This window comes from Triturus cristatus, chromosome 6, assembly GCF_964204655.1.
Source record: "Triturus cristatus chromosome 6, aTriCri1.1, whole genome shotgun sequence".
Classification (NCBI taxonomy): Eukaryota; Metazoa; Chordata; class Amphibia; order Caudata; family Salamandridae; genus Triturus; species Triturus cristatus.
This window is the reverse complement of record NC_140589.1, coordinates 1,841,310,424-1,841,325,000: the sequence shown is the minus strand read 5'-3', so window position 1 is coordinate 1,841,325,000 and position 14,577 is coordinate 1,841,310,424. Positions and strand designations below refer to the sequence as shown.

The 14,577-nt window shown below is 43.7% G+C and overlaps 1 protein-coding gene across 5 annotated transcripts in view; it reads left to right on the top strand.

Annotated features, from left to right (window-relative positions):
* The window catches only part of GTF3C2 (general transcription factor IIIC subunit 2), a 906,867-nt gene that overhangs the window by 541,675 nt on the left and 350,615 nt on the right, over window positions 1-14,577 (top strand). For all 5 annotated transcript variants that reach the window (XM_085613289.1, XM_085613287.1, XM_085613288.1 and 2 more), the window contains one exon: window positions 255-286. In XM_085613289.1, coding sequence (XP_085469415.1) covers window positions 255-286 — 32 coding nt within the window. The remainder of the gene's footprint in view (window positions 1-254; window positions 287-14,577) is intronic.

Below are 14,577 nucleotides of genomic sequence, written 5' to 3'. Positions count from 1 at the left end.
TTAACACAGTAATTTAAAAAGAGGCACAATGCAATAGAATTCTTCCGGTTTCTTGGCCATGTTTGCACTGACCAGTTTGTTGCATGTTAAGGGCTTTCTTTCAGAAAGCTGGTATTTGCAGGCATTACTTTGACATGCATATATGTAATATGTGTCTCTCAGACCGTGTGAAGCAGATTGTCTGTATTACTACATTTTTAGTTTTTAATTTATGTTGAATGAAATACTTAAAATTTGTTTTTTCTTTACCGTAGATCCATTCTACTCCAAATACACAATCTGCAAGGTAAGTTTTTCTTCAGTATGTTTTTTTTTTTAATTATTTGTTTTTTTTTACTTTTGATCATTCAGAGATTAATAATGCCTACTTTGGGGATTTCAAGCAGACACTTTTGGTGTATTTCTACAGTTTAAATTTAACTGGTTGATTTGAGTTGTTTTTCTAAAATTACTATTAAAAAATAGTTTCCTTATTAAATTATACAGTGTATTTAGACCTACTTGCTTTTATTACAGATTAACAGATATAATGAAGGTAATAGACATGTAGTTAAATATTTGCCGGATGATACTAGGTTCCCCCATTTAAGTGTGAGTGGTAAGTGTATTATGTAGAACTTTGAATGCTGGTGTTTGTGTTCTCCAGCATTGTATCTTCTTTCTTACATGCAAAGTAAGAAAGAAGTTACTTACCTGTTAAGCCAATTTTTCAGCGTTGATATCTTTCATAGATTTGCATGTTTGACTCATTCCCCACTTTTTAACTGGGGGCTCCATTGTTAATAAACTGTATCAGTGTGTTTAAGTTTCGAGAGAAACCCATAGAAAACATTTGCGTTAAAAGCCCCCTTACCTCATTAGAAAAGGCCTAATATCCAAACAATGAGTTGAAGACAGACCTGAACTCCAATCCTCCAAAGGCTACTGTAAGTCAGAATTTGAACCTGAAGTCCTGTTGAAGAAAGTTCTTTACAGAGTTCTGTTCACAGTCAAATTTTCTTTCTCTTCAGGTGGCTTTGTACACTTTCCATTGGTTACTTGTGCTTCATAGAGCAGTTCTCTCATGAAGTGACTGTTCTTAGATTCTAGCTCAGGTCAATTCAATTTTTGTTTCCCTCACAAAATGGATGTATCCAAAAGAACTTGTATAGATCTGTGTTCATCTAAAAGACCATTTGATACTGAAAAGAATCTCATGGTGAGGATCCATTCATGACTGCTACCAGCCCAATGTAAATCCACATACTGAAGAAGACCGGGAGGAGGAGCAGTACGAGCAAGGCAGAGATCAAGAAGACCTGCTGAACGGGTATTAGGAAAACAAAGATGTTGAGGACTCTAACTGGGGATATGGTGCCCGTGATGAATGATCCCACAACAAACATTATGAAGAGTCAGTCGGCTCATGTAAGAAAGTGGGTTTCTGTTGGAGTAACCCCCCCCCCCCCCCACCCCCCTTTTTTGCCTGATAGCTGATGCACTTTTCCTTGTTGTGCCCTGGGCTCCTGCCAATCAGGTGCCCAGGACCTGTGTTCCTCCCCTAAAAACTGCCTAACAGCTAAAACCCAATTTGGCAAACCTGGGCCACATGTCAGCCCCTGGTAAATGGTACCCTAGGTACCCAGGGCCTTGCGATCAGGGAAGGCCTCTAAGGGCTGCAGCACTCATTGTGCCACCCTTAGAGGCCCTGTACCCTAACACACACACACTGCTCTTGCAGGCTGAGTGTCTGGGGACAAGACAAAACAAAGAGTCGACATGGCACACATCCCTGTGTGCCATGCCCACCACCTACTCTGCCCTGACATACATCGGCCACCCCTCTAGCTGGGTGCCCTATGCAAATGGTGTGGGCACAGGAGCACGAGCCATGTGCCCCTACAGTACCCAGGTCCATTCCTGGGCACTGTAAGTGCAGTGCTGCCATTTAAGAGTACATGGTGCTGAGAGCTCATCAAACACGAACTCCACATCCCCATAATGGCAACACTGAAGACTGAGAAGTTTGGTATCAAACTTCTCAGCACATTAAACCCGCACTGATGCCAGTGTGGGATTTAATGTACCAAGCACCCCAGAGGGCATCTTAGAGATGCCCCCTGAAACCTAACCTACAATCCACGTCTGGTCTGGGAGGCTGCCTAGGCTGCCACGCAGCAGACATGTTGCTGGACCCCTTGGTAGGAGAGCCCCTCATCTCCTGGGCCTGCAACAATGCACATCCTGGGGAAGGTGCTAAATCTCCTCCCCCAGGATGGACAGGGGGAAGGTTCAAAGGCATGCCGCCTCTGTGAGCTTCCCCAGGCCACTGGCAACCCCCACTCTGGCGGGAAGCCTGGCCGGAAACCCCAAATAAGGACAGGGGATGTGCCAGCCTGCCAACCCCACCCCTCAGGTGGGGGAGGCGAGGTGAAGCACATCTCCGGGCGCTCGCCATCTTGAAGATGGGAGGCCGTACCCAATCAGGACTAGGCTACTGCCCCCCTCCCACAGGAGAGTGGCAGATTAGGGGGTGTACCCACCCCAGGACAGGGACCCATTGGTCCCTGCCCTTTACCTACCCGTAACGCCCCTAAATCTAGTATTTAGGGGCACCCTGAACCTTCCTTTTCCAGATTCCGAAATACAAAGAAGAGCAAGAAGAAAGAAGACCTGCCCTGCAGCTGCCAAGAAGAGGAAGACACCAACTGCTTTGGCCCCAGCCCTACCGGCCTGTCGACCCTCGAACCTGCTCCTGATCCAACCCGGCATCTCTTGTGGCCAGCAACCTCACAAACCCCGGAGGACCTGGCTACCTTTTGGCTCTAAGCACCTAGGACTCCCATGAGTAGAGGCTCTACTAAAAATCTGCTTCTGATCCCTGGCATCAGCCCGGAACCGTGAACCCTTCACACTCAGCACCCGCCAAGCCTGGCCTGTGCCGGAGTGAACAAAGACCACAAGGACGACCCCACGGCAACTGTGACCCCGAGTCCGGCACCGAAGGACTTCCCTCGACGCTCCTGACTACGCTTGCAGCCTCAGAACCAGGTGTCCCCCCAACCGCGATCAACAGAGGGTAAGATTTCCCGACACCAAAAGGCACCCCTGCACCCGGCGCCCTGCGGCCCCCTGTGCCCAACTCTGGGGTACCTACCTATTCTCCAACTACCCAACTTACCTCTCGAAGTGGTGGTGGCACCTGAAGAATCTTCGTCCCCGAGCTTGCAGTCTTTTTCTAAACCGGAGCTTTCCCATTGAAATCAATTGAGCGCCCGAAGGCTCAAAAGCACCCTGCACCCAGCTGCCCGAGTGGCCCTGGCAGTGTAACTTCTACACCTATCTACTTCCCCATTTGCCCTGAGCAAGTGACCAGGAGCCCAGCTCCCACAGCCGCGTTGCCTGCTAGTCAGCAGCCACCAACCAAGGCCGCCCTGCCTCCCATAGTATAACATTGGACCTAACTCTCTCTGCACCCGGCTGCCCCTGTGCCGCTGAGGGTGAAACAACTGTACCTACCTGACCCTGGGAGACCCCTGAGTCTATGCCCAGAACCTTAACTTTGCCAGTCGAGTACTTACCTTAAAGCCGATAATTCAATTTTCTCCATAGGGTAACATTGACTGGTTTTTCCTGAAATTTCTTCTAAGTGTGGACTTTTCAAAACTTAAAATATTCACCAAAAATCAGCCGAGTAACGAAAATACTCACCTGCTATTAGGTGAGCTCCCAGTGCTGGATCTTGGTGCCCAGCACTGACCCTGAAAAAGATTCACAACCGTACTTACCAGTAACCCAATTTTCTTCCATAGGAAACCATTGACTGTTTTTCTGTGAAATTTCTTCTAAGTGTCGATTTCTGCAAACTTTAAATATTCTTTAAAAATCGTATAAATTGTGAAAACTTAATTACTTACCTGTTTTGTATAAAGGTCCCAGTACTGAGTCTAGAAACCCAGTACTGGATTGCAAAAGTAACGAGAACATACTATACCTGCAACTTGAATTTTCTTCCATAGGGAATCATTGACTGTTTTCTATGAAATATTTTCTAAGTGTCAACTTTTAAAATAGGAAAATATTGTCTAAAAATCATAACAGTAACTAAGTAGACTTTTATCACTTGTTTCTAAGTACTGACCCAGGACTGAATCTAGGATCCAGTCCTGGAATTCCAAAAGTAATCCTAAAAGTAATCTATTGCAAATAACTTGAAACTTCGTTTGAACTCAATGCATTATTGTGTTTAAAATTGTGTTACCTATTGCAACCACTTGTAACTTTCTACAAAAGCCAATCACATATTGCAAAAGTATTTATATAAAGCATCTCATTCTGAGAAAGTATATTTTAATACCTATTGTTGGTTCTAAAATGAAACAAGCATATATTTTTTATATATAAACCATTGGTCTAGAGTTCAGTTATTGAGTGTGTGCAACAAATGCTTTACACTGTCCTCTGATACTGCCTTACTGCTCGACCAACCTACCACTTTGGAGAGTAAGGTTATATCTAACTTTAGCCTCTGCCAAACCTCTAGGGACTGTGGACTCTGTACACACTGTACCTATTGGGGAACAGTATATACAGAGCCACTTTCTCACAGCTCATGCTAAGGTTCAGTGGGAATTTGATAAGTGAATTGCATCAGTTGGTATCAGATCATTATGCCAGGTTCTCATCTGCTTCTGATCCTAAAAGATGTCCGGCTTCCCAACTGCAAATTCTTGTTGAATCCTAGAGTGGCTTATAGACCTATGCCTCAAGCTCTGCAACCTCCAGTGGAAATTAATCTGATGCTTTCCACTACGACCATGGCACATGATGTGCTGATGACGACCAAGAAGAAAGGGATCTTTTGGAGAACATTGTAGGTTATTCAGATGATGGGATGATTGCATTGCACCCACTACTTTGGAGCAATTCAACCCCATGCATATTCTCTACTTGATGACATTGTCTGATTCCAGTTTTTCAGTAGAGAGGGTGTAGAAAAAAGTTCCAGCTACTTGTCGCAGTCACAGAAATTGACTGTTTCCTGTACAGTTTCAAGGAGTCTCCAAGGAAATCAATCACGACTGTTCATCTTGTGAAATTTATATGGCAGTAAAGTAATATCAGTCACTGGTTATTATGTTGCTTTGAATGCAAGTCATGGAGTAGTAATTTTTATTAAGTGGTTGCAGACTTAAGTACTGGAAATCCATTCAGCAGATAGTCCGAGACTACTTAGCTCTCTGTGCTGTGAATGAATGTTCAAATCCAAATTAAGACTGCCATATCACCACTCATCTCCTATTTGAATTCAAGCCAGGCAAATGCTTGGTGTTTTTGCTCATCATTTACCTGTAGGAAGTAGTGTCAGGTAACTTTATCTACTAGTTTAAATCACGCTAGTTGAACTGAATTTAGGCACTTAAGAGTCTGACTGTCATTACTAGTGATAGCTGATAACAGTAATTCATAAATCAAACACATCTGTGATGATCCGTGTGTAGTGTCCTTGTGTATGCGAATACCGTGCACAATATAGCCCAATTACATGTGGCCAAAAATTATTATTCCAGCTACTATCTCTGTACTTAAATCCAGTTATTCCAAGTTTTTGTCCCCAAAATAAGAAATAGCATGTGAACTCAGACATACCAGGTCCAACTCTGGAGGTAGATTCCCAATTACTGAGACAGATGTGCTCTCATTTACCAACTGCTCTCTGCATGTGGTGAATTGGTTCGGAGCAAGGGGGGGGGTCTATGGTTTTAGAAGGGCATCACAAGGCAGGCGAGGCTGTAAGCTGGCAAAAGGGACCGTTCTGTGCTCTGCTTATGCCCTTAGAGAGGGTCAGGCAGAGACTGGTGGGCAGAGCTAGACTCTGCTTGCCACTTTACTTTGGAAAATGGACCAGGAGGGCAAACTTTTTTTTTTTTTTTTTTTTTTCTTTCAAAAACCTTTATTAAGAGTCCAAGGTACACAGCAGAGAGCCTACAACCCTTATGGGCCGGCCGCGGTAATTAACTTGCATATGTCTCGAAGCACACAGCCCATATGCCGTCAACCCGGAGGTACGGCGGCGTTGAAGGATACCGGTGTACCAAGGTGTAGCTAGTATGTGGCAAATCTAGAGGAGGGCAAACTTTAAAGTTCTCTTTAAAGCTAACATTAAAAGTACTCCGGTGTTTCCTACACATTCATTTCAGTTCTCCAGTATTGAATCTTTCATAGATTCACATGCTTGTATCTTCCCCGTCGTCATGGTGGGAGTCTCACGGTATAGAAAATAAATAGCAGTATAAAGAAAAGATTTTAAAAACTGCACTAATACCATACAAATGCATTATACTTTAGTAACCCAGTACCATTATTATATGACCCAAATATCGACCAATGAGACGACAGCTCTGAGATCACAATCCCCAGCAGAGCCACCATACCTCAGATTTCCAACCGCTGTTGTGTGAGAAGGAGTCTCCCTGAGCTGTGCTCAGTTTGTTCCTTGGAGAACTTTTGCCGTGTTTTTTCTGCAGCAGTTTTGCTCTGGAACAGAGGTATTGCCTCTTTTCTTCAGTTGTAAAATGTCTGACAGCACTAAGAAGAGGCTTTTCAGACCTTGTAGAACTTGTGGGAAGGCCAGACTGTTCTCGTAGGACCCCCACAAAGATTGCTTATACTTCCTTCATCCTAAGCATGTCCCTAAGGAGTGCAAGCATTGTAGGACATTTCCTGCAAAAACACTGAGGGTTAGAGAGGCTCGTTTGCTTTTATGGCTTCAAAAGAAGAAGGCCATATCTGTCTCTGGTTCGGAGGAGGAAGAGGCTCATTCCACTCCAAAAAGAAAAGTGGAGCCTTCTGGGTCGAAAACTGACTCTAAAAAAACCCAAAGATCAGTAAATCCAATGACAAGGAAGTCCGCATCCTCTTCAGTTCCTCACAAGAAAACTACGGAGACGAAGGCTCCGTCGTCAGACCTGCTGACGAAAGTGAAGGTGTCTACGGTGCTTACGAAGACGTCGACAACATCCACGACGAAAGCATCGTCGACTGTGACTCTAACAACGACGACAGCTTAGTCTACGTCGATTACGACGACGCCGTCGACTACGACTTTCAAGTCTCCAATTTCTCAAAGATCATTGACGACTATTTCTATTAAAAGGTATCCACCGTCGACTACCGATACCTGAAGCAGGAAAGCCTTCATCAGAGGATTTATCTTGGGCAAACATTTTACCGCTTACTCCATCCAATTTTCTAGAAATGCAGGAGTCAGAGGAGGGTGGTCCTTATGGGGTCCCTTACAGTCCATCTCAACTTAAAATAAAAAGCCACGACACAGATGAAGAGGAATACCAGGAACAATCCGAGGTGGTACAAGATGACTTCTCTTTTAAAGATCGCCCTCTGTCAAGCGCAAAGAGATGTGTATCTTTTCAGGATTCTTACGAGTATGAGGAGGAAGAGGATAGTCCCCCAACGGCCAGGGACGAGTCTATATCCCTGCCAATATCTCTGGTAACGGATCTAAGACACATGATCATAGATTACTACCGACGCTCCCCGGAGGCTAATGCTCCCTTGTCTTACACCACAAGTAAAACGCACAGCGCAGCCCAGGCTGTGAACGTACAAACACCACAAACCTCTCATAAGCTATGCCCTCCGAAGGTGATAACCATCAGAGACGACTATTTAGAGAGGGCGAGGTAGAAAATCAATCAGAGGAAAGAGAATTAATACAGGACGATCCTGTGGGCGATGAATGGGACCAATATATTGCTCCATCATCTCCCTCACCATCACCCTCTCCAGCAAACTCCACGCCATAGGACATTGGGAGATTCCACAAGCTCATGGAAAGAGCCTCAAAACGATTTGATCTCCCTATTCCAGTAAAAGAAACAGAATGTTTCTTATATGACTTCAAAGATTCAGCTAGGAAGTCAATCAGGACTATCCCTGTGGTCAATTATATATGGGAAGAATTCTTAAAAATTATGAGAAACCAAACCTCCTTTTTAACCTCGATCCAGAGAGTTGAAAAGAAATATAAAGACCCGGAATTGTACCCGGCATGCCTGATAGGTCATCCTAGACCGGAATCAGAAGTGATGCAGGCGGCTCAAAGACGTTAAAAAAAAATCCCGGCAACTGCATGCTCAGCTCCTCCAGACAAAGAAGGGAGACAGCTGGATGGCGCAGGAAAACATTTTGCGGTCATGGCGGCCGCGTTCATCAAAGCCTCTAATGCACTACCCATAGTCAGTCGATATGATAGACAAATGTGGTCAGATCTGGCACCTTTATTATCATATCTTCCGGAAGATAAGAAAGAAGAGGCCCCACAAATCCTCCAAGATGGCACCCGAGCAGCCTCTGAGATGATCGACATAGCCATGGATATATCTGCAGTGGCTTTTAGACAGATAGCAGGAGCTATTCGGGGCAGAGGAACTACCAAGTGGAGGCAGGTGATGGATCTACGAGGTTTAAACAAATTTATCAGAACACCGTCTTTCTGCATGTTATCTCTGCAAGATATATTGCTGATGCTGAACAGAGGAGAATATGACATCTTTGGATCTATTAAATGCATACTTCCATATTGCAATACACGTCAAGCACAGACGGTATCTCAGGTTTCGAGGTGGCAGGGCGCCACTACCAATTCAGAGTGTTGCCCTTTGATCTCCGGTCCGTGCCAAGAGTGTTCACGAAGTGCATGGCACCAGTGGCGGCACATTTACGTCAGCAATGTCACCAGGTATATCCATATCTGGACGATTGGCTGGTCAAGGGCCCATCGTATCAGGACACTCAATCATTGGAAAGTTGCATGAACCTTTTTGTATCCCTAGGTTTAAAGATAAACGTAGAAAAATCCTCTCTAGTTCCATCCCAGACTCTCCAGTTTCTAGGGGCTGTATTGAAAATAAAAGAAGCAAAGGCGTACCTATCGGAGGAGCGCATCCAGAAAATCTTGAAATTGAGTTCTCAGTTGAGAAAAAGAAAGTCCGCTTCAGTGAGGATATTCAAGTCCATGCTGGGAATGTTTTCCTCCTGCATCCCTCTAGTTACGAATTGCCCCCTTCACATGAGGCCTCTTCAAGAACTTCTCGACCTACAATGGGTGCAACATCAAGGATCTTTCTAAGATCTGATGGTCATCAACCCTCTGATAAAGAAAGCACTTTCGTGGTGTGGGATAAGATTTATTTTTTTCAGAAGGCCTACTCTTCGAGCCCAATCGCCCAGTTATGTAATGACAACGAACGCCTCCCTACAGGGATGGTGAGCACATTTTCAAGACCTGGAAATACAAGGCCATTGGATCAAACAGGACGCAAAGCTGCACATCAGCCTGTTAGAACTAAAAGCAGTGTTTTTAGGCCTACAGGCATTTCTGCCAAAGATTCAAGATTCCCCAGTCCTAGTCAGAAAGCACAGTACGACAACTATTTTTTATCTGCTAAAACAAGGAGGAACGAGATTGAAACCCTTATCTGCACAAGCACAAGAAATCTGGCAGTGGCTTCTAAAGCATACTTATCACTCTGCAAGTCCAGGAATTCGCAACACGCGAGCAGACTCGCTAAGCAGATCGACAACCCTATGTCACGAATGGGAAGTGGATCAAGGTCAACTACTGCAAATATTTCGCCTCTGCGGCACCCCAGGATTAGACCTGTTTGCCACTCGAAACAACAAAATATGCAGTTTGCCAGTAGATTCCCTCAACGAGGCTCATGAGGGGGAATGCTCTTCACCTCCGCTGGGCAGGGATGTTTGTGTATGCATTTCCTCCTTTCCCTTTGATTCCGAAGGTACTCAGGAAAATGAGATTGGAACCATGTCACTTGATCCTCATAGCCCCGGCATGGCAGAGACAGTTCTGGTTCTCGGAGCTTCTACAGATGTTGGTGGCTCCCCGGGTGCAGTTTTCCCTGATGCACGATCTGATTTCAATGAACAAGGGTCAGGTGCTTCATCCCCAATTGGACTCGCTAAATTTATCAGCCTGGAACCTCATGAGCACGAATTTAAACCTCTGAATATCCCTCAAGAATGCCAAGATATTCTCTCTCACTCTAGAGCAATTTCCACCAATAAGACATATGCGGCACAGTGGGAAAGGTTTTGTCAATGGTGTTTGAATCAATCTTTGCACCTCTTGCTATCATCTCCAGAACAAATTGTTCCATATCTTTCGAATTTAGCCAAAGCAGGGCATTCTCGCACATCTGTGAAGGTGCATCTTGCGGCAATCTCAAGATATCGCTGAAGACCAACTTAGCCGTCTCTTTGGTCTCGGAGAGTGATAAGAGTTCATGAAGGGTATTTTTCGGATGTTCCCTCCAATTAAACGTACGTCAGTGCCTTGGCAGCTTAACACAGACTTAACACAGCTGATGAAGCCACCTTTCAAACTAATTCACAAAGCTGACCTGAAATTCGTATCATGGAAGGTGGCTTTACTCCTGGCACTGACGTCAGCCAGAAGAGTCGGTGAGATTCAGGCTTTTTCAATAGCAGAACCTTTTTACAGCTCAAAGCAGACAGAGTAATCCTTAGAACGAATCCCAAATTTATTTCAAAAGTTCCAACGTCTTTTCATCTCAACAAACCTATTGTTTTACCTACATATTTTAAAGACCCATCTTCTACAGCAGAAAGATGTCTTCACACATTGGATATCAAAAGATGTCTAAAATGTTATATAGACAGAACAAAATCCTTTAGAAAAACAAATCAACTGTTAATCGCTTTCGCTGACCCCAGGAAAGGTTTGGCATTATCCAGAACTAGTATTTCCAGATAGATAGCCTCAGCTATTACTTTCTGTCACAAAAAGGCTGGAAGGACTCTACCCTCGGCAGTTCGAGCTCATTCAACAAGAAAGATGGCAACTTCTGGCGCATTGTTCGCGCGAGTATCGCTCCCGGACATTTGCAGAGCTGCAACGTGGTCAAATGTTCATACATTTACGAGACACTACTGTCTTGACACATCTTGGAAAACGGATTCAGCGGTGGGACAAGCGGTGCTGCGCCGACTGTTTCTTTAAGGTATTTTTATGCATTTATAAGAATGTTGTTTTTTCTGGTAGTGATAAAATACGTGATTTAATGGTGTAAATTTCATAACATGTTTATGCTTATATATGGTACTGTTGACTGTTGTACATGCTGAGACACTCAATCCACTCTATAATCTAGAAGATCTGGTAGTCTTGGAAAAAGACAGTATTTGATCCTTAGGAAATAGAAGTTTATACCGGTGAAACGCTTTTTATGAAGGAGAAACTGCTCTCTATTCTGGTCCAAGCATATAAATCAATGAAAGATTCAATACTGGAAAAGAAACAAGTTACTTACCTGTACACTGTGGTTCTCCAGTATTGATATCTTTCATAGGTTCACATGCGGCCCACCCGCCTCCCCATTTCTAAGGTAAAACACTTTTACCTCTTGATGCTTTCTTGGCTCTCACTGGGGCTAGAAATCTGAGGTATGGTGGCTCTGCTGGGGATTGTGATCTCAGGGCTGGCGTCTCATTGGTCGATATTTGGACCATATAATGATGGTACTCGTTTACTAAAGTATAATGCATTGTTTGGTATTAGTGCATTTTTTTTTTCTTTATACTGCTATATATTTTCTATACCGTGAGACTCCCATCATGACGACGGGGAAGATACAAGCATGTGAATCTATGAAAGATATCAATACTGGAGAACCACAGTGTACAGGTAAGTAACTTGTTTCTTCTCTACACTCTCTTTCGGGTTCTTTTCATAAAGAAAACTTTCATTTTCAAACCTTATTCCTTGTAAATGCTAGTTTTCTATACATACTTTGGATGTTTTCCATGCCGGAGTATTTACACCTTCCTTCACTGATTTCCTTGTGAATCAGGTGCTACAGCCAAGAGGTCTTTAGTGTGCCAAATTAAACCATTACAGTTGATGCAACTGCATATCACCCATAACATAGGTTTTATCTTTAGCTATACTGTAAAAAAAAAAAGCTTCAAGTGCACTCCTTTGCTGTACTTTCCAAAACAAATTGCATTCATTATTAGCTCATGCAACCATGCTATCACATTCGAGAAATTGCTCACCTGTTGTACACGCATGCCCTTTCGTTTGAGATATGGACACCACTGGTCCACCATAACTAAACAACCGCATTCATTTTCACCTGCCTGACAGACACATATGCTCTGTCTCATTGCACATATTCCCTGCTGCCACAAGAGCAGAACAGGAGGTAGTTAGTTCTCATACGTTGCATCAAAAACATGGAACTGCCTCCCACAACACATCAGAGCCTCCTCCTCACTTCTTGAGTTCCACAAGAAGCTGAAGACCTGGCTCTCCGAATTATTCTGAGAGGACACTCACCTACACATCTGCTCAAGTACCCAGATGCCCTCACGGGTGATTAGTGCGCTGTAAAAATATACATCACATATTAAGATGATGCAGACCCTTGCTTTTGTTCCATCCATGATGCCTGGTTTAGGCACAAACTATTGAATGGCTGATAACCCCCCAGTCTGTTTGACAGGACATCCATGTGCCTACTCTGTTGTGATGCAGGCCACGCAGCATCAGTCCTTAGTGCCACATCTCTGCATGGTTCCTCCTGACAGAAAAGGGCAGAACACATATGGTTACGATGGCGGCTACCTCCATCTAAGCTGCTAACTCCCTATTTGGATGTACTGTCTGAAGTAAAAGACAAGAGACAAAAGTCAACATGAAAGAAGTCAGACTGCAGCAGCGGCATTTGATGGAGCAAAGGCCACAGCATCCATTGGTTGTACCAGCCTATAGGAGCAACAGTTCTGAGCTGCCAGGAGTGGTTACGTGTTAAATTGTTTTGTTCTAAGGTGCAACAACAGATATTGGATATGCCCTTAGATACACAACTCCTTGAAAGGTGTCATGTGGATGACTTTTTGCAGTCAAATCTGATAAGGATGTGGCCTATCTGCCAGGATACTGCAGTACAGAAAAGAAGTTCTGTTGTGTGGTGAAAGAGGCAGTTATGCCATTTTGGAGAGCAGGCCTGCCACAAATATTTCAGCCGCAACAAAATCCTTATTTTAATTATTCCTATTATCAGCCCCAGCAACATTCAGCATCCTTCTCTTCCTGTGGCAAACAGCAGTCTTGCATGGGAGGTGTAGGTTGTGTGACCATTGACCTGCTGCAGGCCTTGGCCACTCCAATATCATTTCTGCTTCATCAAGCCTGTGAGGGGCAGAATCTCCACTTCCTGTCATCAATGGGAAACAATTACATCTGACAAGTGGGTATTAGATGTAGACCATGGCTATTAGATTTGGTCCACTCAAATGTATGCAATGACCACCACCCACCTTGCCATGGAAAACCACCCATCAAAATCTGCAGTTGCCGTAAGTAGAGAACCTTTCCATGATTGCTAAGGACGTATGAGAGCATGTCCACAGATCTCTGTAAAATACAGGATTTTAGTTAAAATTTCTTCTTTTCTTTAGAAATTCGGGACAGTTGCAAACCATTCTGGATCTCACTCACATCAGCAAAGACCTGTGAAAACAATTGCTCAGGATAGTTACCCTGCAAGAGGTGCTACATAATGGATATGCCTATGACATGATTTGCTACATGCATATTTCCACATCCTGATTTATCCAAACTTGGAAAATATCTGCACTTGGATGCAGCCTAATGCCATTGTCATTTGAAGATGTTGACCTCGACCCTCTAGCCCCCCCCTCCCACCACCACCCCCACCTTGTAGCAGCATAATTTACAAGGAAAAGAGAATCTCATTTTTCTGTACATAGACTACAAGCTTCTCCAAAGCAATCCATACCATATCCTACATCTTTTCAGTTCTCAACCTGTAGTTATACTTGCTGCCAACTGGCAGGCCCAGAAGCTGCTTCTCTTGCTATTTATTATTTTCTCTTTTAAATAATCCCAGTTGTAAGTATGCATGTGATATGCCATCATCCTTGGGCATGTCCTCACAATATCCCTTTGTCAAAGGTTGTTGATCAGAATCTGTATCCCTCACGGGCCAGAGCCCTGATTCTTTCATATTCTTTTTGTGTTTTCCTTGACTTTGACAATGATCCATAAGTATTTCGAAACTTCACTGAAATAAAACTATGAATACAGGGCTCTGAAAATCTGGTAAAAATGCTGCCATAATTCCGGTAAGAAGGGCATTTGAGGCTGCAAAGGCATGAAGTTAGAAGCAATTGCACATAAACCTCTGGGCAAAAACAATTTACGAGGCTAATCGATGTCTAAAGCATAAACGATTATTCATGGAAGGTTGTCTGCAATTGAACTAAGTACTGCTGAAACAAACATTTTGTGTAACAACCCTGATAGCAGACGTGTCTAAGTAATCATTGTCTAAAAATTAGAATAAGGCTCTCATTTTAAGCAACATGAGCAGGAAATGGCTGAATTGTGTCAAATGTTTGAAAATAGTTGTAATAAAAACACAAACCTTCCTACCAACTAGTTGACTCTGGCTCAACTTCTTTAAATACAAGTGCTGATTTGGTGATTAAGCAGAGTAGCTCTGTCAATGT